This window comes from Medicago sativa, chromosome 4, assembly GCF_051527215.1.
Source record: "Medicago sativa cultivar Bolivia chromosome 4, Bolivia_mono, whole genome shotgun sequence".
Lineage (NCBI taxonomy): Eukaryota > Viridiplantae > Streptophyta > Magnoliopsida > Fabales > Fabaceae > Medicago > Medicago sativa.
The window spans coordinates 101,397,806-101,422,354 of record NC_140752.1 but is presented as its reverse complement, the minus strand read 5'-3'; the positions used below and the strand labels follow the sequence as shown (position 1 = coordinate 101,422,354).

The 24,549-nt window shown below is 33.6% G+C and overlaps 2 protein-coding genes and 1 long non-coding RNA gene across 8 annotated transcripts; 1 reads left to right on the top strand and 2 right to left on the bottom strand.

Moving 5' to 3' along the window:
- Positions 1 to 2,812: 2,812 nt before the first annotated feature.
- On the bottom strand, positions 2,813 to 8,790 carry LOC146934836 (uncharacterized). 6 transcript variants are annotated; one of them, XR_015007903.1, is made up of 10 exons: positions 8,529 to 8,790; positions 8,080 to 8,427; positions 7,885 to 7,985; positions 7,617 to 7,702; positions 6,392 to 6,449; positions 6,239 to 6,288; positions 6,046 to 6,129; positions 5,788 to 5,940; positions 4,437 to 5,699; positions 2,813 to 3,156 (listed from the first exon to the last, which is right to left on the bottom strand). It is a non-coding gene; the product is annotated as an uncharacterized LOC146934836 (long non-coding RNA). The 6 variants fall into 6 exon arrangements; XR_015007909.1 differs by lacking the exon at positions 2,813 to 3,156 and adding an exon at positions 6,663 to 6,802 and having other exon boundaries at positions 4,286 to 5,699; positions 7,875 to 7,985; XR_015007904.1 differs by lacking the exon at positions 2,813 to 3,156 and adding an exon at positions 6,663 to 6,802 and having other exon boundaries at positions 4,286 to 5,699; positions 8,529 to 8,789.
- A 271-nt stretch (positions 8,791 to 9,061) lies between these two features.
- Positions 9,062 to 12,983, top strand: TDX (tetraticopeptide domain-containing thioredoxin). The gene is made up of 6 exons (XM_085706755.1): positions 9,062 to 9,345; positions 9,420 to 9,786; positions 9,871 to 10,011; positions 10,090 to 10,203; positions 11,131 to 11,161; positions 12,431 to 12,983. Exons 1-6 carry the CDS (start codon positions 9,236 to 9,238, stop codon positions 12,763 to 12,765), a joined length of 1,098 nt encoding a protein of 365 aa, XP_085562881.1. The 5' UTR covers positions 9,062 to 9,235; the 3' UTR covers positions 12,766 to 12,983.
- A 201-nt stretch (positions 12,984 to 13,184) lies between these two features.
- LOC146934834 (ABC transporter G family member STR) lies at positions 13,185 to 16,645 on the bottom strand. The gene is made up of 4 exons (XM_085706754.1): positions 16,166 to 16,645; positions 15,867 to 16,046; positions 15,517 to 15,785; positions 13,185 to 15,015 (listed from the first exon to the last, which is right to left on the bottom strand). The coding sequence occupies exons 1-4, from the start codon at positions 16,520 to 16,522 to the stop codon at positions 13,368 to 13,370; spliced, it is 2,454 nt and encodes an 817-aa protein (XP_085562880.1). The 5' UTR covers positions 16,523 to 16,645; the 3' UTR covers positions 13,185 to 13,367.
- Positions 16,646 to 24,549: the final 7,904 nt, after the last annotated feature.

The window sequence follows — 24,549 nt, the reverse complement described above, 5'->3', positions numbered from 1 at the left end:
TTAAAATATCTGTCATGATTCTATATTTATGTCATTTATATTGTGCACTTAGTTTTAATGATAATTTTCCTTGTAAATTATCATACGTCAACTATCCTACCGTAAATCATCCTACCACTGCTTGTTCTAGTAATATGTTTAACTCCCAAAACAACTAACATAATTATGGCTGAATAAATTAGATTGATGGTAAGTTGATAACTTATACATAAACTATATAAGAATAGAAGAACGAAAAAATCCAAAACAATTAGATATGACAGAAACAAATTTGCATAAATTGTAAATCCCTTCCTAGTAGTAAAATTTGTTGCTTGTTAAAATATTTGAGGGATGTAACAAAACGTAAAAATATCAAAACCTAAAAAAATTAGGGTTAGTAGTAGGAGGGAAAATATTAGGTTTAGTTGTTGCAGACTTAACAAAATTAATAAATAAGGATAAATAAGGATGTAACAAAACGTAAAAATAACAAAACCTAAAAAAAATTAGGGTTAGCATTAGCAGGGAAAATATTAGGTTTGGTTACTGCAGACTTAACAAAATTAATAAATAAGGATAAGAATATATTTGAGGGATGTAACAAAACGTAAAAATAACAAAACCTAAAAAATTTAGGGTTAGTAGTAGGAGGGAAAATATTAGATTTAGTTGTTGCAGACTTAACAAAATTAATAAATAAAGATATATTTGAGGATGTAACAAAACGTAAAAATAACAAAACCTAAAAAAATTAGGGTTAGTATTAGGATGGAAAATATTAGGTTTAGTTATTGCAAACTTAACAAAACTAGACCATCGACCCGTGCTAACGCACGGGTCATATGGAAGGTAATATTTGACGGTAATAGGTAACAAAATAGTTTAGATGAATGTCATGATTGTCATATAGTATTTCATAATATTAAGAATCATAGACGTTGGTACTGTACCATAACATAATTTTTCACGACATCGTCCTTGATACCGTAACGTAACATCATATGTTAAGTACAGGGACGAAGCTAGGTACTAATGAAAAGGGACAGCCGCCACCCATGAAATATATAGGACCCCTATAGGACTCATGTGCATATTAACCGTTCGCCACCCATGCTTTCATATCCACTTGTTTCACTTATACTAAATTTTATTTTTTTAATTAAAGGTCCACTCATGTTCTCTTTTTTCTTACCATCCACTCATATTATTTTATAATAATAAATATAGCATATTGAATTGATCAGTCTATTAAGTTTTATTCCTATTTCCAAGTAGAAGCCAACGACATTTGGGAAATTAGGGGTGATAGAGACACCCTAAATCATACATTCAAGAACAATTATATTCTAAAGTTGCAATTTCTAAAAATTTCAAGTACCGCCACACCTCAAGATTTAGTAGTATATATATTTGTTATCGTTTATCTTGCAAACAAAGTAGGAGTAGGGAAACAAAATAGGAGGAAACTATTATAGGATGGACTCCGTTTAGTAAAAACAAAGTAGCACGATGAGTTGAAAATAGGAGGAACGATTATAGGATGAAACATTTAGCGTCCGGGTTAACTTTAATAAATAAGAGATAAGATATCTCTCAGTTTGAAAATAAGATTTTGATTAAATTGATTAAATTAATTAAATTAAATAAGTTTAATTAAGAGATAAGAGATAAGAGATATCTCCGTTTGAAAATAAGAATTTGATTAAATTAACTAAATTAAATAGGTTTAATTAAACAGGGGTAATACATTAAAAGTAAGCATAAAATTTAGGTTAATATTAGGGCAACAGTTAGCGTCCGAGTTAACTTTAATAAATAAGAGATAATAATAATAAGATGATGATGATGATGATGATGATGATGATGATGATGATGATGATGATGATGATGATGATGATGATAATAATAATAATAATAATAATAATAATAAGAGAAAGAGTAGGAAGCAGATAAGGTTAAACCAGAAAATAAGCATTAGGGTTAAAATAGTAAATCTATGCAATAGGTTTAAGTTAAAATTAGGGCTAAAATATTCACCCATTTAACTTTTACTAGACCATCAACCCGTGCTAACGCACGGGTCATATCGAAGGTAATATTTGACGGCAATAGGTAACAAAATAGTTTAGAGGAATGTCATGATTGTCATATAGTATTTCACAATATTAAGAAGCATAGACGTTGATACTGTACCATAACATAATATTTCCATGACATCGTCCTTGGTACCGTAACGTAACATAATATTTCCTAGACTTTCCACCTGTGCTGCCGCACGGGTCATATAAATTGTAAATGTAGTAGGTCAAAGCAAAAGTTTAATAGCTCAATTACAACTTATAAATTTAATATCATCAATTTTTTGTACAAATAGTCAATATTATGTAAATATGCTTTCAACGTTGTTTATTATAAATTATGAAAAACATCTCTATAAATCTCATTAAGTTACATATCTTCTTATTGGTAGAATTCACACCTCAATTGTCCACTGACCATTAATTAACACCAATTGAATTAAAATAAGCTATATTTTGACTTTTTGATGCAATCATCAGATCGTGGAGGACATGTAAGAGCTATGACAATTAAAATTTTAAATTTGTACCAAAACAAAGTAGATTGTTTGCAAGTAGATATGTAAAGATAATGGATAGAAAACTTCAAACATGTTGCTCTTTTGTACATATATATTTCACTTTTGGAAGCAACTATAATCTCAAGTTGAGATACTCAACTGTGTCATAAAAAAGTCGAGGAAGACAATAATCAAGTTTGTAGTACCATGTGACATATCAATAAGATACATAACCTTCATAAAAAGAATATATGTCACTAAATTAGTGATTAATGATGAGTGTATCTCTAAAATATCCTAAATTAGTCGACATAGCCATATATAAAAAAACAGCATCATACAATTGCAACAACCCCTAAAAACTGGAAAAGCAGGACAGAAAATCAATAAAACTGAACACCTTAGCAGTACCCAAAACCGCACCAAAACATCACAGCCGCACAATGCTGTCATAACAGATCTAAACAGCTGCACAGAAGGCCCAAAAGCAGTCCCACCACCAAGCTAATCATTATATAATAAGGATATTTTAGAAGGATGGCTCACTTGGATCAAAATTTGAGTTAAATAGTTCAACTTCAGTCCATTATGTTGTCCTGAAATTCCAAATAAAGATTAGTATGTATCCCATCAGTTGTATGACAAATGGACACGACAAATCAATGATTAGACAATAGAAATGACCATTTACTTTATCCGATATTTGTTGACTTTGGGGTAGGCATGGCAATGGGGCGGGGTGGGGACGGGTTTTACCTTCCCCGTCCCCATACCCGATTCTCATATACTTACCCGTTACCCTACCCATACCCAACGAGGATGAGAAATTGAATCCCATCCCCGTCCCCGGCGGGTTCGGGTATCCCCACCCCATCCCCATCCCCGCATTGAATAATTTTCTTTATTAAAAAATAGAAGTTTTTTGGCATCCCCAAGAGCAATGTTGTAATACATTATCCAAAAATGCGCTCACTTTAACATTTGTTAGACGGAATGATTTAGTTGATCTTTAAATATCAATGGTAGTTTTTATTAGCATGACAATTATCAAACAAAATAACATGACATATCAACATAAAGTAATTTTTTACATTTGGGACGGGTTTGGGTATGGGTTCGGGGTGGGTACCTATATACCCGTTACCCATCCCATACCCGTGTTTTGAAATCGGGGAAAACCCATACCCATACCCAAACCCAGTCAAAACGGGGAAAACCCATCAAATTGGGTTTGGTTCGGGCGAGTAACCGCGGGTATAGGTTTTGTTGCCATGCCTACTTTGGGGTAAATCAACATTTAGAATAAGTATGTTTTATTTTAACATTGTGGTTGGAATATTCAGTGATCACCTGAACAAAAAATTTTAAATACAAAAGCAAGAGGAGGCAGTAAGTAAATAACTTGTATCTTTCTTACAAACATGAGCAATTGTATATGAAAATAACAATGGCTAGACATGAAGAGCATTAAGGAAAAAAAGGTTCATGCATTTTAGTGATTGACCATTTTAAGTAGGAACATTTTAGTGATTGAACATTTTAAGAATAAAGATTCATGCATGCTAGACATGAAGAGCATTAAAGAAAAAAGGTTCATGTAATCAAAATATATATGCATATCAGACATGACATGATGCGGTGATGAAGTCTGTATACACTAAGATTAAGAACTAAAATATTTGGCTTCATTGCAGTATGTTTGTCTTTTATGACCAAAATCTTCGATGAAGTGAGAATTTAAAAATTCATTCTTCTTATTAGGTATGAAGCCATATGACTCTTGTTAAAAATTCTATAAATGAATAAATATCAATATTAAGAGACGGGTTACAATTAATAATATTGGACTAAGGTAACAAATAAGGTTCAGTTTTACCTTTTAATGTCAACAATTGCTTGTAGATGAGTAGTCTTTCTCATTATTCGATTCATCCTTATCTGCAGAATGTACATACTTATCTTGTACACTAAAAGCAAGATTAGCACCAATTCTGTAGTTAAAACCTACTTAACTTATCTCCATTAATCTATCATAAATTTAAGCAGTAGCTATATTTTACTCATTCCTCACATTCTTATCACTAAAGTTTGAGTGTGTTGATACTAAGGACAACATCAACTCTAAACGCAAAACACCAATCTATCAGAAAGTTAATAACAGTTATATATAATATAAGATGCTCACGTCAAACTATAGAATAGAACTGTATGAGACTACAATTGATCTAGGAAAGAAGGCATGTGAAGTAGGATATGGAAAATCATAATAGAGTTTGTATGGGTGGAGGAGTGAACATACCCTGAACTAAGCAAACAAACAGATCAATGAACAAACAAATTGAAGAAATTTCATAAGCATCTTTGTTAAACCTAAAAAAAGTAATAAATTTTCTTTTCTTTTTAAATCAATAAGGATCAATTTCATAAAATCTATTGTATATTGAATTTATTGTTAAAGAATGGTAGAACTCATTAGCTTCAGCGACATATATATCAATTCCAATGAGATGAGATTCTTCAAATTATTGGATCATAAACACCATAAAGAAATTAGTGTCATAATCTGTAGTGTAAAAAACCAAATATATTGTATAGCAACATGATTTCACCAACTCAGTACCATACCAGAACAACACATAAACTTAAATGAAATTACCACACAAACTGGACTCACAAAAACTACTTGAAGTTAAACCAAGTATTAATTCTGCACTCCATATTGAGTTTACTCCATTGCTCATGTTATCTAAATACAAAAGTAGGTTAAAATGAAAGGAATAAAATTAGCGCATGTTTGATCCTGCATCTGTGTTAACTTCAACTTACTATTTTGGGTAGTCCGAAAACATTATCATTGTGGAAACAAAGAACCTACAATAAGTAGCTTTCACGTCAGCGTGGATTTCCACCACAATTTTACAAAACACACCACAATATCAATTGAAGGCTTAGTAAAAAAAGAAACTAAGCTCAAATTACCAAACTAAAACACGGTTTCACAAACATAAATAAATGTTCCCACCTACAACAAAGTAAATTGTGCAGAAAGTGTAGTGGCTGAACCTTGTGTTCTAGCTCCGAAATGTATCGCATCTTGTGCTCATTGGAACGCGCAACAGATTGTCTGTTAGCCAAAATCCTGAAATAACCCAAAAAAATATCCAAGTCAAATTAACCATCCATATTGACATTACTAACTAAAACGTTGAATAATTCAATTACAGCACCTCTTGGCCCGCTTCGGATCAGCCATAACAATCTCAGAAACTTTCTCATTAGCCATAATTTTCTTCAACTCTGAAGCATTCTTCTCAGTCTAAGACATCAAATTCAGACTTAAACTTATCAGATCCTTCTTCCTCCAAAGCATTCTTCTCAGTCTATGACATCAAAATTAGATCAAATCAGTAAAAAGTTAATATAAATTCAAGTAAAATAAGAGAAGTAAAAATTCACAGTAACAGAAAAGTTATAGAAGTAATTACAATTCCCATATTGTATGTAAGCACGCATTGTCTTCTCATACTCCTCCTTCAACTTCTCAGCCTTAGCAATGAATGGAGCCTTATCTTAAAATACACATAAATCACAAAAATGAATTTAAAATCAAAACACGAATTAAGATTTATATTAATTTTATTCAGTGAAACAGAGGTGAAATTATCACAACATCCTAACCTAATTCAACCTTTATATCCATTCCATTTCTTTCTACCAGCTTTCCCAACCTAATTCAAAATCACTGTAAATCACGTTAGAAAACTCAATAACATTCAAAATTTCCTAAAAATCAAATTCAACGGTAAAACTATATCGCTTCACAAAACTCACCACAACAACGGATTTGTTGCTTGGATTCTCTATCTTAAACCTCTCTCTGAATTCAGACCTAAAAATCACAAAACAAAAATCACCAGAATCAAATCGAACTTCAACGGAACAAATTCATAACGTAAACATTTATCACCGACTCGAACTTTACCGAAGCTAAAAAAAATGTAAAGAAAAAAAATGAAACTCGTCAGAATTAAATCAATCTTCAACCGAACAAATTCGTGAACAGTTAGCACCGATTCGAACAATTTTTAGCACCGAATCTTACATGAAAACGAAGAAAGCACCTTCAGTTCATTCAATTTTGAAGATGAACAATTTTTATGGTCACTCTTCCCTCAGTTCTTGATGGCTAGTGCTGCTGCAAGTTGTTCTCTCACCCATTGTTTGCAGTTAAACTTTGGGGTACTGAGAGAAGGAGGGATCTATTATAATTGTCGTTGATAATTATCTACCAAATTCAATTAGTGAAATTCTTATTATGCATAGGAGTAAACATGATGTTTTGGAATCATCAAAAACAGATTGCAGATTTAACTATAAAAAATATAAGGAAATAATTAATCATAAAATATGATAAAGTAATCTAACATAACAATAAACGCAGTGGCATCAAGTAAGACGTCTTCGATTACAAAGATATCTTCATGTCAAACAACACTTGATTCTAAAACTCTTGCTTCATCATATGGTAGTGGTTTTAAATTTTTTTAACATAGAACACCAAACTCTAGGAAAATTCAAAAAGCAAGTGAGTTGTATTGCTCTCATAGCCTCTTTCTATAGAATTTCAAGCTCACTTTGAAACACTGAACTCAAATTATTTGCCATGATTAGAACAAAAACCTTAACAACCACCATAAGTAACAAAAAAAAAAAGGGAAATACAGAGTTAAACATATGAACAAACACACCCAAAAAATACATTATCTCATGCTAGAAATTATGATGTTAGAAATTATACATCATCTCAGCTATTAAATCAATCTGCATAATTATTAGTAATCTGAAATATTAATTACTTGTCTCTATTTCAAAGCTTAAGATGCCCATATTTCTTGTTATCATTTTTAGCATAAGAAACTATATATAGTTGTTGGTTGGACATGAAATCCCTAGACACGTAATTGTATATATGAGTCTGTAATACAACAAAACTTAAAAATGAATTCCACATTAGTTTCAAGAAACTAAAGGCCGGATAGACAAATAAAAAACTTACTTGATAATAGATAAGGAAAGACCCCAAATAAGGAGTGAAAGAACACAACCATTCAAGCATCAACAGAGGACTCGCCCATTGAAGAACTACCAAAAGCAAAACCAACATATTATTAAAATAAAAATAATTGATATTTGAAACGTAAAACTAAAACTAAAACTATTCCCCTTTGATCAGCAACAACAAAAACTGCTACATTATTTAAAGAACAAAATCTAAAACTGCTTGTTATAACACAATTTAAAGAAGGAAAAGGACCAAAAAAAACCATCAACATATGGGTACAGGACTTGCAGCGCAACTGAAACATCTTGGCCATCTTTAGCTCCTTAATTAAGAATCCTTATTTGGCATAATGCTTTTCCAGAGCTGCAACCAAATGAATGTATGATCATTACAAACCCAATGATACCAAAAAATTGACACACACACATGCAAAGAAACTATAGGGATTGGAAATTACGATTGTAATTCAGTAGCTTATCAATAAGTTCAACATGGGTCATAAGCATGCGCCTGCAGCAATATCGAACCAGCCCTAGAGAATCTAGTGCATCTCTGCAATCCATCCACCAACACTGAATTATGACCGAAAACAGGAATTCAAGATTCAATTGAGAGAAAGAGAACATGTTTAAAAAAGATAAGGTGGTAGAAGAAATTTGCAAACCGTACTAAATTGAGTGAAAGAAAGAGAGAGCTTTAATTCTCACACTCAAATAATTCCAATTTCGCTGAATTCCAATTTCCCCCAAAAAATCCTTCCGCAACCGTGTTTCACTAAGAATTCTAGCTTCTTCAAGCTCCTTTCCTGTCAAATCGAAAAAATCAATGAAAACAACACCGGCGGTACAAAAACCCTAATCGCGATATCAAAATCGATCAAAACGTAACAAAACTAAAAACGCATACCGAGGGATCGAAGGTCTTGATGTATGAATCGGCCGTCGAGTTCAGCGACTTGGAGGCACGGATCGGCCGTCGTTGAAAAAGGGAGAAGCATATAAATTTGTAGATGATGATGGCGGAGGAGAAAAGCAAGAAATAAAGGTGTGAAAATAGGAGATTAGGTGTGAGGAGATTAGGGTTGGCGGTGGTGATGATGATAAGAGGAAGAAGAAGAAACCGTGTTTGTTTTGGGAAAGAGAAAACACGTATGTTGTGGTGTTTTGTTATCAACTTCTGTTATGAGCAACAAAATAGTAATATGGTTTTAATTGTTTATCGGTTTAATTGTTATTATGTTTATTGGTTAGGGTAAAATGGGAATTTTAGTCATTAGGGTTTAGGAAAAATTAGGGCTTCAAAATTGGCATGGGTTAACTTTTATATATATATATATATATATATATATATATATATATATATATATATATATATATATATATATATATATATATATATAAGAAGATTAATAAATAAGAATGTATTCAATATTTTTTGGCACACTGTCGTCAACAAGATCCGCCACTAATCCCCCTAATTCTTTTTTCAAGATCCGCCACTGTCGTCAACAAGACAAGACCCCTTAAAGAAAGAAAAAAGTTAAGGTTTGAGAGCGATAGAGCAGCATAGAAGAACAGAAAGCAGTCTACTGACTGAGTGGAATCAAACCCTAAATGGATATTGGAAAAGTAAGCGAGCTAAAAGAATTCATAGAATCATGCAAATCAAATCCTTCTCTTCTTCATACTCCTTCCCTTCAATTCTTCAAATCTTATCTTCTCAGGTATTATTATTATTTATTATTATTTTATTTTCTTCAATTCAGTTATTCCCATTTCAATCTCTTGTTTTGTGTAGTTTGGGTGCTCGCATCCCTCCCCAACCCAAGACGGAACCTGATGTTGATGATAATGATGACATTATAGAATCTGATATTGAGTTTGATAACACTGAAGATGTTGTTCAACCTGACAATGACCCTCCTCAAAAGATGGGTGATCCTTCTGCTCAAGTAACTGAAGACCAAAGGGATGCTGCACAACTATCAAAATCAAAAGCAATTGATGCTATATCCCAAGGTAATTTCGATCAAGCGCTCGACTTACTCACTCAAGCCATTTTGTTGAATCCACATTCATCCATACTCTATGCCACCAGAGCTAGTGTTTTTATTAAGTTGAAGAAACCAAATGCCGCTATCCGTGATTCTGACACTGCCTTGAAGGTTCGTTTCTTCCATTTCTCCTAACTTGTTCCATTCCACACAAACACAATTTTTTTCTATATCACATCCATTTCTTTCTTCCAGATCAATCCAGACTCAGCCAAAGGATACAAAATACGAGGATTATCAAGGGCTATGTTGGGACTCTGGACAGAAGCATTGACTGATCTTCATGTAGCTTCAAAGATAGATTATGATGAAGAGATTGCTATGGCACTTAAAAAGGTAACTTGCCTACTTTCTTCAGACGAGATTAAAGTAATCAATCTTGTCGCTTTTTTTCTTATACTTTTTACTGCACAGGTTGAGCCAAATGCCCATAAAATTGAGGAGCATAGGAAAAAGTATGAACGCTTACGAAAGCAAAAGGAGCAGAAAAGAGTTCAACCGAAGAAGCAACCACAAAATGAAGCTCAAGTAAGTATAGTTCATAGCTATCGAGTCCAAACTAAAATAGTGCTGTTTTGTCCCTATCCATAACTGATGCGCATACTATACTACTGGATACAAAGTACCCTTTCAGTTTGTTTTTAAAAATTATAGTTTTCAAGGAATTTTCCTACCCATCTATGATCTATCTGTCTTGGATCAAATATCTGGACTTAGTAGGTATATAGTTTCTGTTAAGAGTCTCACATTGAAAGAGATATGTCCTGAGTTTCTGTTAAGAGTCTCACATTGAATTGAAAGCTCAACTTATAAACTAGTTTTGTAAAGTTGAGTTATGCACAATCTCAAATTCTAATATGATAATCAGAGTCTATCCAAGTTCTATTTGGCCACTCGGGTTACGCTCCAGCTGTCCAATCTTGGGTGTTAGGGTATGTTTTAAGAGTCTCACATCAAAATAGATGTGTCCTGAACACGGGTTTATAAGTGAGTGCAATACTCACCTTTCATGCCGGTTTTATAAGGTTGAGATAGACCCAATCTCAAATTCTAATAGTTTCTATCCTTGAAAAAACTTTCTCATAGTTAGTCTTTGTTGGGTAACAATAGATTTAGGGGTGGACAAATCAACATATTTTGCTGGGCGGCATTTTGGGTCTTAGTTGGAGTTTGTTGCTTGTGTGAAATGGAATTTTAAAGGAAGCTGATAACTTCAGCTTATTTGGGCTGCCTTGCCATGTTCTAGTTTTCTTGCAGTAGGTTTCTGTAGTCTAGAATACTATTAATGCGACTGTTGAGATATAACATAAAAACAATTCCTAATTTCCTACAATTCATTCTTCTAGTCATCAAAGTTCCGGCAATGGCAAGTTGTTGGCTTCCTATATATGCACTTCAAAAACATTGCTATTTGATGATATTTCATATCTGAAATTCCTCATGACCTTTTTGCAGGATAAAGATGCATTGTCTGCTTTAAAAGATGGTACGTCTATGTCTTTCCTTCTGCCTTATGGAATTGAAATTGCCAAATCTTGTCGTTGAATTGCTTATTCTGGCTATGTCAAAAATAGAAACAGTATTCCATATTATACCTCTGATCCTATTACCGCCTCATGCTATTCATGACACGCAGAAGTTGTTATAGAAGATTTAGTCTGAATATTGTTATAATTCTTACCTGCCTCACAGCCTAAATTTTTTATATGAACTGCATTGAACTACTTGAAATCCCTGTTTAGGTCTGTGTTTATCATCGTATTTTGTTTGTAGGGGTATCTCAAAGCTTTTTGAACAATAGATAATGACCAGTGTTAGATATTCTGGTTTGGATAATTAGAAATATTTATTAATTTTTACCATCAAACTAGATATTTGACCCGTGCTCCGCACAAGTTTATTGTAAAGGGATTGACATACGAATAAGGATATAGCCAACAGGATAGGAATGAAATTGGTGCGATGCATTTTTTTAGTATTAAATAAGTGTACAAAAAAACAGGCAAGAGGATAGGAATGAAATTGGTGCGATGCATTTTTTTAGATGGAATTTGTTAGGTTAAATTACTGCTAACCTAATACAGCAAATGAGCGGGAAAATATTAGGTTAAATTGCTGCAGACTTAACAAAATTAATAAATAAGGATGTTCTGCGAGTAATTTCTAAAGAAAAATAACATTGAACCTTGCTCCATGCATTTAGTTCAACATCTATTGGTAATAAATTGTCATGGCTGAAAGATGAAAGGTCTGATAAAATTTAGGGTTTTCCTTTGTTTGCTGTGTTGTGGCAATGCTTACATTTTGGCTTGAATTTTGATAAAACGCAAACCATGCTTGGTCAGTGATTTGAAGAGAAGATTGCATATTTTGCATAAATTTAGTGATAGGGTGTAGGGAAGGAAGACAATACGTTGCCAAATTAACTATAAGTTCATGTAACAAATAATCTTAACAAGTACAAAAGCTGAACCCTTGAGAGTAATTTTTCACATTGTTGATCGTGACATTTTACTTTTATTCCTCAAAAGTTAAATACTGTCTATTTGTCTTTTGTTTTATTTTTCCTTTTTGCCACCTGATTATTTTTCTTCCCTTAATCTACTAAGTTTTTTGTTTTTGGACAAGTTGATCTATTTAGTTAAGAGGCATCTTTGAGATCTATATATTTTTGTTGCCATTACTTGGTATTCAACTTGAAACTTGAATGATTTATATCAATTAAGTGACTTATTGCATTGGTGGCATTTAAAAGGGCAAGTGATTGGTATTCACTCTGTTAGTGAACTGGAAACGAAGTTGAGCGCTGCATCGAAGACATCTCGCTTGTCAGTTCTGTACTTTACTGCAACATGGTGTGGCCCTTGTCGTTACATTTCACCACTTTATACAAGCTTGGCCGAGAAGTATCAGAGAGTGGTTTTTTTAAAAGTTGATATAGATGAGGCAGTGGATGTCGCAGCACGCTGGAATGTTAGCAGTGTTCCAACATTTTTCTTTGTAAAAAATGGCAAAGAGATTGACAGTGTGGTGGGGGCAGACAAAAATACACTTGAAAGGAAGATTGCTCAACATGCCGGCTCTCTTTAAGTTATTACCTTGTTAGAACTCTAATGTAATATTATTTCCATGTTGTGTCTTCTGTTTACATGCCCATAGTGTCGGTCAAAATTGAAAGTTCCAATATAGTGGTTTTTGTTGTTTCTTTCCGTTATTGATTTTATAACTGTAATATTGGGAAAAAATTGTAACGTATGAAATGGTTATTATTTCGAGAGTTGTTGAATTAGAATGATCAGTTTTACACACTTTTTTTTTGTCTTTATTGAAGTGAGGGCCTTGTTCTTAGGAAACTTCATTCTGGCACGCTGCTTTAGGATGCAAAATTGGTAATTGATATAGTAGTTTGATTTTAATAGCGTTCTTCATCTGCTGATGAGCGCTGGGGGTTTGCATCCAGCTTTCTGCAACATGTTCACCTAATATGTGTTTTTACTTCTTCAAAGAAATTGCCATAAACATAAGAAAGAACTGCTATTCGCTTTCTCAGAGCAGAAAACTCGTGAAGTTCATCAACAAAATATTATGTGTCGACATGAATATGATAGTAATAATACAAGAAACAATGTGATCACTGTGGCCTTGGCTATTTAAGTAATAGGTTATCCAAAGAAATTAGGGTTGGTAAATTATCATTTTCTTTCATTTTTGGAGTAGAATCTCAAAACCAAGTAGAAGAAGAACCTGTAAAGAACACCCCAAGCTAGCAGGATTAAGATGTCATACCATAGACTTTCCATTGTAATATCCATTGTGGACAAGACATCTTCCCCTAATAAGCAGTTAAGCGGAAGACTGGCGTTGTGGTGTTTGCTGGGCTTAACATCTCCTAAAGGTCCGGGGGATAAATCTGCTTTGTTTCCTGAGTAGCAGCCGCGATTGTTTTTGAATTCATTTATCAACAACCCCTCAAATGGGTATTTGATTGCAGAAATATAATGGAGCCACTTCCAGTATGCGGGTATCTGAGTTCGCTTGAGGAAGAAACCACAGGTCAAAAAGAAGAGTGCTGTTGTGGCAATGACTACTGCATACCCCGTGATGTAACTAGGCACAAGTGCGCTAACAAGCATCACATATGCATTGGTAGTAATGAGGGAGGCAAATAGAATCATCCAAAAATTGAAGAGATTGCTTTTCAAGTGGAGCATTAATTTGGTTATGACAGCAAATGTGAGGCCTTGAACAGCAAAAAATGGGAGGTAAACAATGAGGGAAGATATTACATATGAAGAAGCACGGTAAGCATTGTGGGAAGTTTCCCTTATGAATATGAACCTTTCCATGATAAAAGATGGGACTGCATCATTGGAAGAAAAGAAAACAAGGCACACTGCAAATATATAGAAATTGAGGAGCCTATTGATGTCTTTAAAAGTAGTATCACCCAGATTTTTGAAAATGGTGGATAAGACAAGTGCCATAACAGTCAGCACAATCTCACGGGAGGCGAAGAGTTCTGGAGTGCGAATTACATTGAGTACCGTTCGCCATGAGAGCACTGCAACCTCACGCAACCACGGATTTGCATACTTAGGCCCAAGGTCCGGCTCATCGAGCACTTCCTCAATCTCAAACTCTTCGTATGAAGGTGCATATGAAGTTGCAGAGTAGTCCATAGACTGACTAACCACTGTATTAGTTTTTTGAATATAATAAGGATCCTGATAAGATGCAGAATGTTGGTTGGAAACAAAACTTCTTGGTCCTGACAAGGGCGTTTTCCCAGGTGTCCATCCTGGAGTTCTTGCCGGAGTCCATGATGGTGGGCGACGTGGGGTTCCTACTACACCATTGTAAAGCCAGACAGAGAAATCTTTGGCTGAGAAATCTTGGTAGAACTGAGAAGCTAAACGTGGATAAACACCACTGGTCACAATGTTTCTTGATGTTTGAACACTTCTCCTTTCAAGGGAGTTATCAAAATTTTCGTCGTCATCATTGTCATCATCATCAAGGCCAAACTGTGCAGAATCAGGTTGTGGGGTACCAGCGGTAAATCCTTGGCTGCGCAGGCTAATCATGTGTTTGGATGCTGGGGTGTTCCTTCTATAAGGTGTTCTCTGAGGTTTGGGAACAGGGGTCATGGCTGCTGGGTCAGGTTTATGGCCATCATGTTGGTAATGGACAAGAGGGTCAAGTCCAACCGTCGCTTGATCGTATTCAGTTATAACATCTAGGAGATACTCAATATTGTTTTCTCCATCAGGTACAGGCCTTCCAAATCCGGAAAGGTGAGCGTGAAGTGCATCTGGCCTCCCAGTGTATATCAATCTTCCCCTATAAATAGCAAAACAAATATGGTCAAGATATATTTTTTCGTTTTTAAGTAAACTGAATGAACCTACAATGTGCATTTCATTTACTCTTTATTGATATTTTTTGTCATTAACTATTTATATCCCTATCGTGCAACTTTAAGTAAATCCTTGGACTCAAATTGTGGACTATACAATATGCATAGACTTGCTGCAAAGACTTCTTTATAGTATTAAGGCAGCATCAAATTGTGGTCCAGTTGACTTATAATCTTAACAGTGAGCTAAGAGTCCCAGAATGGTTTTTTCTATGTTTCTAGCATACAGTTTTTAACATTTTATCATAATTCATGTCATAAATGTGTTCAATATACTATATTTTTTGGGTTCCCTTGTCAGTTTCAGATGGCCTTTAAGAGGAGGATTTATACATCTCCTCATTTCGGGTTCTACAGAAAGTCAGATAAACATTATATTAGGGCTTATCAGCTAGCTATAAGAATATAAGTTTTGAAATTTTCACCTTGCGAGGACGGTGATCTTGTCGAGAAGCATCTGAATTCTAAATGAAGGCTGATGTATGGTCATGAGAACAATGCTACCACCCTGAGCTATGTCTTTAATCTTTTCCACTACACTGTAAGCACTTGTAGAATCAAGTCCTGAGGTAGGTTCATCCAGAAACAGAAGTGATGGCTTATGAATGATCTCTATGCCGATAGATACCCTTCGTCTTTCCCCTCCAGACACTCCTCTCCTTCCCTCATCACCAATATAGGTATGTGTAGCACTCTGAACATGGACAATCATCAAGTTGATTAATCTATCGTTTTATGGGTGTAGGGAAGTGAGAGAGACAAAGTCTTATTTTACCTGTAAGCCCAGTTTATTGAGAAGCTCGTGAACCCTCTTCTTTTTTTCGTCCCTGGAAATAGAAGGAGGAAGCCTAACTTCAGCTGCAAACATAAATGTTTCGAAAACTGTCAACATAGGGAAAAGCTGGTCATCTTGCATCACATAGGATGACACCATTTTCATGTAACTTGTAGTCACCTGCATAATTAGAGCATACCATGAGAATTCTTCAATTTGAAAGAAAAGTGAAAAATATTTGTTTTAATTTCCTGAAGAAAAGTAACAAAACAACATGAAACAAGAGGAGTTAATTTTACCGGCTTTCCATCAATTCTAACTGATCCTTGTAGACTCCCTTTAGCAATTCGTCCGGCCAAGGCATCAAGAAAGGTAGATTTTCCAGCACCACTAGGCCCCATGATTGCCATGATTTCACCTTTAATTGCCTGGCCAGAGATATCATGAAGCAGATATGTTTCTTTGTTGATCCAAACTCCATCCTTTTTCTGCTTCTTAATGATGCTGTAGGAGAGGTTAGTGAATTCTAGGCCGTAGCCAGGAATGGACTTCTGGGTCCTGAGTTGGTTCACATTTGTTGTGGTTCCTCCTGGCTTGTGAGAGTCCATTAGACTCTCTAGACTTTTATTTGTGCCATCTCTCTCAAGCCTTGCCATTGCGTAGTAGCAAAGCAATCACTTCTTATGGCACTTTGTTTGATTGCTGATGTTAAGGGACTTTAAAGCGCTAAAGTTGAGTTGTGAAAGGTATAAAAAGAGAGGCAGGTGATTAAATATGGACAAAAAGGTAATGGTTAAAATCAACCATATCATGGCGGCAACTTTGATGGGGTCCTTTTCTGTTTCCCTTTGGGTTTGTCGTTAAATTTTCTTTGATTTTACCGAAGAATGACGTAGTTTTGTTTCACTCAGCACCAAAGACAAAATTAACTTCCTATAATTGTTGTTTCTCTTGAACTTCAACTCTAACACAGAGAGCTGGCATGGCAGCTAGCAATCATGATTGTCCGCTTCTGCATGTACTTCACACCAAACTCGAAATTAGTTACTTAGAATTTCAAGGTTGGTTCAAAATTTAATTCACAAAAACGTTCTCTCCCCGCTCATATTATGTCACCTTTGAATTATTTGTTGGCCGATACTAACTTGTGCCCTCAAAGACACATGATAAGGAAATAATTATAAAAATATACGTATTAAAAGTCTTCTTAAAAGTTAATGTATTATGTTTTTCAATGTAAAGTTGTTTTTTTGGGTTGCTTTACATTTGTCATTAAGAAACAAGTTAGTATGACCCTTATTTGTCTGTGTCCTTGATGAGTGTTTTTAGAGTATTGTTTAATACTAATTTTAAACAGTAAATTTATGTATTCGATGAACAATTACTTAATATGGAATCTTTAAAGAGTGTTCTTAAACATTTGTTAACAAGATCCTTACTAAACAGTAAATTTATGTATTCGATGAATAATTACTTAATATGGAATCCTTAAATATGTTGGAACAAAATGTGTTTAACAATGAACCTTAAAGAGTTTTGATGATAACAAGGTATTAAAAATTGTAAATTGGACTAGCTAATATTTGTTCAAGTGTACAAGACCATAATTAAAAAGTTACATCATTAAGTGGTTCTGAATGAGCAAATAAAGAGCAAAAGGAATCAACAAAAGTGAAGCTTAGACGCTCCTGAAGGCAACTTGCTCCTGAAGAGAAAAAGCGCTCCTGAAGTAAAGCCGCTCCTGAAGAAAGTAAAGTGCTCCTGAAGAATAGTGCTCCTGAAGACAAGAGGTCCAGAAGCCCCACATCATCAGAAGCTGCATCATCAGAAGCTGCGTTATCAGAAGCTGCCTCATCAGAAGCCATTTCACCAGAAGCTGAAGATCAACTGAATTTGAGAAATTCAAGGATTCAAGAGTTGTGTCATGGATCGAAATTCATCAAAGGGCAGCAAAAGATTAGTGGAACTTTGCAACGGTCATTTCAAAGGTGTTTGAAGACATGTGCTTGCAATTTTGGACGAAAGCGTTGACATTGTACTTTTGTACGAACTGTACAACCACCTTCTCCACTACTCTGTTTTGTGTCCACACTACAAGACAAGAAAACAGATCCAGAATACGGCTTCGCCTGCATAGATGTTCCTTTGGATAAGGAATGGATTTCAAATTGGTTCTTCATAGGACAACAACCAAATCAGGCAAAAGATCATTGGGGAAAGATCAAGCTTCAACAACGACTCTTTGATGTGCTGACAATTTCACAACGTCTCTTTCACACCTCTATATAAAGGAGTGAAGACTTAGAGTTTTGGTAATGCTGAACGAAAGACTCACAACATTTTTACAATTGCCAAACCTCTGCTGAAATTGTTCTGCATTCACTTAGAATTTCTGTGTCTCAAAGTCATATCTTAGAAATTCTTAAGTCTTAGAGTCTGTATCTGATTTGTATTGTGAGCACCTCTGATTGTATATCAAGTGTTCAACCTTAAACAATTTTCTGTGTAATTTTGTTTAGAAGTCTCTTGCAGTTGTGCTTGAGCATAGAAATCTCTTGCAGTTGTGCTTGAGCAAAGGAAGTCTCTTGATTGTGTTCTTGAGCATAGGAAGACTCTTGCAAAGTGTGCTTGAGCAAAGGAAGTCTCTTGCAGGTGTGCTTGAGCAATTGTAATCAGATATTACATTTTAGTGAAATCTCCTTGGAAGTGCAAGGGGGACTGGACTACTTCCGGTTTGTGGAAGGAACCAGTATAATTGCTTTGTGTCTTTCTTCTTCTCTCTCTCTCTCTGTTTTATTCCGCTGCGTTCAGATTCTGATTATCACTTCAGAAGCTGTTTCACTTAGCTTCTGATCAGTGTGTTCAGTTTTAGGAGAAACGAACAATTTTTCAAAACACAATTCAACCCCCCTTCTTGTGTTTGTCTCACCTTCAAAATAGTGTTCTTAAACACTTGTTAACAAGATCCGTACTAGTATTAGAGTACTTCATCCATTCTACTTCCCATTAATTGTCACATTTAGAGTTGCGTCAAGTTCATCAAATGGTTAGTTGACTTGATTTCAATGGTGAAGTTAGTATCTATACTATATATAAAAAAACAACCTCTTTCAACTCTTTTGAGCTGACTTTTTCTTTTCAAAAATATCCTCAATTTTGAATACAAATAACACATGTAACAAATAGATAAGAATAAATTTAAATATTAAAAAAATGTAATAAACATCGTGTGAATATATATATGTCTCGGTTTTTTCCCTTTATCATTTAAAAATTTAAAAGGTGTAACAAACTAGATGAGTATATTTATACTTACTTTTTCATTATCCTAATTATACCCTTAAACAATTTTTTTATAATAAAGATCGTTGTTAGTGTCATTAAAAAAAAAGAATTTAGATTATATTCTTTTTGTTATATTGTTGGTGTCATTGAAATAAATAATCATGATTAGTTTGGTTTGTTATAACTTGAAAGCAACAAACATTTATATTTTTAGTTTTAATCCAAATCAAAATTTCATAAAAAAAAACATCGTTAATAAGTTTCAAATGTTAGCGAAATAAAAAGAGCGTAAACACAGGCACGTTTGCTAGTCATATATAAAGAAATTAGGTGGAGTGAAATTCAATAGAAAAGAATATATTAGTGAAAAATAATAATAAATGTAACATTGATATTTTAAAATTACAATTATTCTGAGACAGAGAAAAATGAAAAATTGACAATTAAAAAGACAATAAATGAATGAATAAGTCTAGAAATTTTACGAAACTATTTTCATTATCTATTGACTATTAATAATCGTCGAAATGCATATTGAGATATAATAACTTAAAAATTGTGTAAGCAATAATAATTTGGGATGAAATATTAATTGAATAATTAATTAATGGGTTAGGCCATGCTCAAGAAATAGAAAGCGGATTTTTTGGTGTTTGCGAGTACCTCATACTCAAGATTTTTTTTCTAGCTACTCCTATTGATGAAGTAGGTCAACATATGCCGTTAATATAGTATTGTATTATCCTCATATATTGCCTTATGATTCCATTATTTCCTATTGATGAGGTGTGTCCTGTTTGCCGTAAGGTGTACCTAAATACCTTTGGGGGGCACATTGTTCATTGTAAGGAGCTTTCCGACTTCAAATACAAACACGAATTTGATAGGGATGTTCTTTTTTATATAATTAGGCTGGTGAGAATATTTGTGAAGAAGGAGGCGTACGTGAACTTCTTGACTGGCCCATAAGAAAGAAGATCAACACTTATGTCAGCAGATGTTTTGATGAACGAGTGGATAGGAGGAAAACATGCATGTGTGGACTTGACTGGGTCGTGAGTCTCCCCACTAGTGGGATCAAGGATTTTCTTATAGGACATGCATCCCTCAAAGCCGTTACAAGCAAAATGGTCAAACACGAGAAAGTGTTTTTTGACAATCAACATTCTTTCATACCATTTACGTTTGACATTTTTGGCTTCTTAACACTATAGACAATTGACCTTTTACAAAGAGTTCAAAGTGTCATGCATATCAATGTGGTGTCACCTACGTCTATAGACGTTGATTTTAAGAGAATTGATTTTGCCTTAAAAAAAGATTATTGGTGCAACTTGTTATCTATTTATCTTCTATTTATGTATAAATTATAATTGATATAAAAATAATATTATTAAAAGGAAGAAAACATTAATTAATGTTGCATTGTAAAAATAAAATGACACTTATTTTAGGACAACTTTGTTTAACTATTACTTTTTTTTTCTTTTTTACTATTATACTCGTATTTATTGAATATTTCAACCCAACTTCACTTATAAGTACTTGAATAAATGAAGCTTATTTTATATCTCAACCCAAATTCTTTTACTATTTTTTTTAAGAAGGGTGTATGACTTATTTTAAACTGCTTTATTAAAAAAAAAACTTATTTTATACTCTTTTACTATAAGACCGACTTTTGAGATTTTTTTTATTACTTAATATAAAACATTTTTCAAAATTGCAATTTTTGACAAATTTATCTCCACGACTTTTTTAATAACCGTAAATTTTTAATAACCTTAAAAACTTATGTTAAAGAAGGCTTCTTTTTTCCCAAAAAAAAAAAAGGATGAAGGGAGTAAATCTTTTGTTGGACCCCAAATATGTTAATAAAAAATGACACTACACTTATTAAAATAGAAGAACTAATATAACAAAAAAACTAGATGAAATGATGCTAGTTAATGACGCAACTACTACACTTTTCCATCTCTTTGCAGTGTTGACATTCTTGATATTCTTCTAATATATTGACAAATGATGATTAGGTCAATTTTTCTACATGGTCTCCTAGAAATCGTGGTTGGGCCTAACACGACCCGACAAAACCGGTTTGTGAGGTGATGATTGTCCCCGTTTATAAACACATTTTCAGACCATCTCTTATCCGATGTGAGACTCTTTAACATGGTCGATGTCGATATTGCATTCAATAGAATATTATTTTTACGAGTTTTTTCACCCATAGAAAGTAGACTTTAGCTTTTTAAAAATCGGAAAATCTCACAGCAAACTACGAAGTTAGAATTCAAGATGAATTATGGTGTTTAAAGAATTAAAGTGGGAGAATGTCAATTCTGAAATTAAAGTAGAGAATAGAGATATTAAGAAAAAGGCTTAATTAATGATTTGGTCCCTTAAGTTATTTGTTGGTTACATTTTGGTCACATAAGTTATTAATGTTACAATTTGGTCCTTTAAGTTATTTGTTGGTTACATTTTGGTCCCATAAGTTATTAACGTTACAATTTGGTCCCTTAACTTATTTTTTGGTTTCGTTTTGGTACCTTAACTCTTCCTCCGTCAACCACTCTGGTCCTTTATGTTATTAGAGTTAAGGGATCAAAACGAAACCAAAAAATAAGTTAAGGGACCAAAACGAAACCAAAAAGTAAGTTAAGGGACCAAATTGTAACGTTAATAACTTATGAGACCAAAATGTAACCAACAAATAACTTAAGGGACCAAATTGTAACGTTAATAACTTATGGGACCAAAATGTAACCAACAAATAACTTAAGGGACCAAATCATTAATTAAGCTTAAGAAAAATAAAGGGTCATCGTGTGTTTAACTCAGTTGGTATGGATAATGCATAATATATGCAAGGTTCAGGGTTCGAACCCGGTCACCACAAAAAATAAATAAATAAATAAATAAATAAAGGCCGGCGGGGGAGCTCCAAATGTAATTATGTTATGTAGAAACAGGCCGGCAATGTTAGAGGGAAGAGATTAGTACACATTTGTTTGGAGAGTTGTCTTTGTTTTGTCAACCCACAAAATCAATTAATGGCCTAACGTATAGACTCAAACAAACAAGCAAATCTGGCGAGTATATAACAACTAACTTATTATATAAGGAAGGAGTCACTGAACAAATTGTGATGCATTATATATACACAATGTTCTTCAGTTCAGTCCCCAAACAGCAACTATAAAGTGTTTGGGGGAAAAAATGTTAGGCAGCAACTAACCAGTGGTATTGGAACGGTTCAAACTGATCATAGCTTCAATTAATCATAAGTCATCTTGACCCTGTCATCTGATTGAGCCGCGCCAATATCACATGTGTTTTCTCCTAATTAACAATTTCCTTTCTAGTTCTACCTAGCTATTAAATTGCACTCACGTTAGTTCTACCTAGCTATTTATCATTCTCCTTTTTTGGGTACTAAGCCCCAAAAAATTAAGCAGAATAGACAATTTTTTGATTTTGTTCGACACTGATTTTGGTTGTTTTGTGTTAACATGTTCTTAGAGAAAAAGATTTTGATAATCTGGAGTTCGGTTATGACCTAGTATTCTTGGTAAATGGTTCCACACAGAAGCCCCTTTCTTAAAACTCATTAACCACTTAAGTACAATCACTTGACTATACCTTTTTTGTTAATCTTTAATAATATACACTAGTTCTACGACAAACTTTTTTATGTTTAAATCTCGTGAGAACGTCAAGAACAATATAGACAAGTCCCAGTTCATTTCCTTTGCCTTAACGGTCTTCCAATACTAATAAATCACCAATAACCCTACTTCTTTAACCCTACTACTATATATATATATATAGTAGGCATCTTGGAAAAGAAATAACTCTAAAATATCTTGTGAGGTCTTTCTCATTACATTTTGGCTTAATACATCATTTCGTCCCTTAACTTATTTTTGGTTTTCATTTTGGTCCCTTAATTATAAAGTGTCTCAATTTGGTCCCATAAATCTTATGCAGTTTACCATTTGGTCCTCTCCGTTAGTTTTTTAATGTCTAATATTTTTGATATAATTTCAACTGTTTTATTGCAAGTCTACTGTGCACAACACTGAACCACCAACATCTAATCTTTTTTATTTTCTTCATCTTCTTCTCTCATCTTCATCAACATTCATACAAAAATTAAAAAAGAAAACAGACCCCTTCTTCTTCTCTACCATGTTTCCAGGAACATTCTTTTTCCTTCATCTTCCTCACATTCATAATTTTATCATCAAATTTATGCAACCCAAACAAATCAAGATCCATAAAATTATAAATCCATACAAATCACAACAAATCAAAAGTTAGAAAACAACATCTTGATCCAAAAATCCAAAACCTAGAATCCGAATTTCTCCATAAACCCAAAATTCGAGTTCATCATATATTTTGAATTTCAACTCTTCTACTCCGTTGTCCATCAAAAAACATAACAGCAACAACGAAAAAATGGACCGGAAGGCCACCGCCGATTAGAGAGAGACGCACCGGAAAGAGAAAGAGAGAGAAATCTGAGTTTTCTTTTGATGATTTCAAATGCTTTGATGCTTCCACTGAACTCTTCACCTTCTTTTTTGTTAAGATGAGCTCTGATTTGTGCCAATTTTTTCATGAAGAAATTGGATTTAGGAAGAAGAAGAAATATAGCTTAAAAATAGGGGTTAGGGATTTTGGAAAGAAGTGATGAACATTTACCTATGGAGTTTAAAAGTTTGGGTTCGATGCTGAGTTTGAAAGTTTGGAGAGAAATTAAAAAAAAAATTAGCAGTTTATTCTTTGATTTTTTTTTTTTGTTTTCTTTGAATTTATTTTGAAGATGAAGATTAAAAGGGTTGATTTTTTATGACTTTGAAAAAGTTGAATTTATGGGTTGGAAGGGTTGGTTGTTGTTTGATTTTATGGGTTTGATTTTGATGATGATATTTATGTATTGTTGATGAAAATGGTTTGATTTTGATGAAGAGAATTTTATTTTATTTTATTTTATTTTATGATTTTTTTTCTGGTTTATATGAAGATTGACTAAGGAGTATGAATGTGATGATGAATGAGATGAAGGAAGAAGAAGAAGAAATAAGAAAAAAAATTAGGTGTTTGTGGTTTATTATAAGCTACAATAGATACCTCCATGATCCAACGTTCTCCATTTAAAAAAAAAAGATCAAACCATTAAAAATAAATGATTTAATAAGGTCTATGGTGGACCACCTATAAAGTTGGTTCACCTTAGACATTTAAGGTTAAAAACTAACGGAGATGACCAAAATAGTAAACGGCGGAAGATTTATGGAACCAAATTGAGACATTTTATAGTTAGGGGACCAAAATAAAAACCGAAAATAAGTTAAGGGACCAAATTATGTATTAAGCCTTACATTTT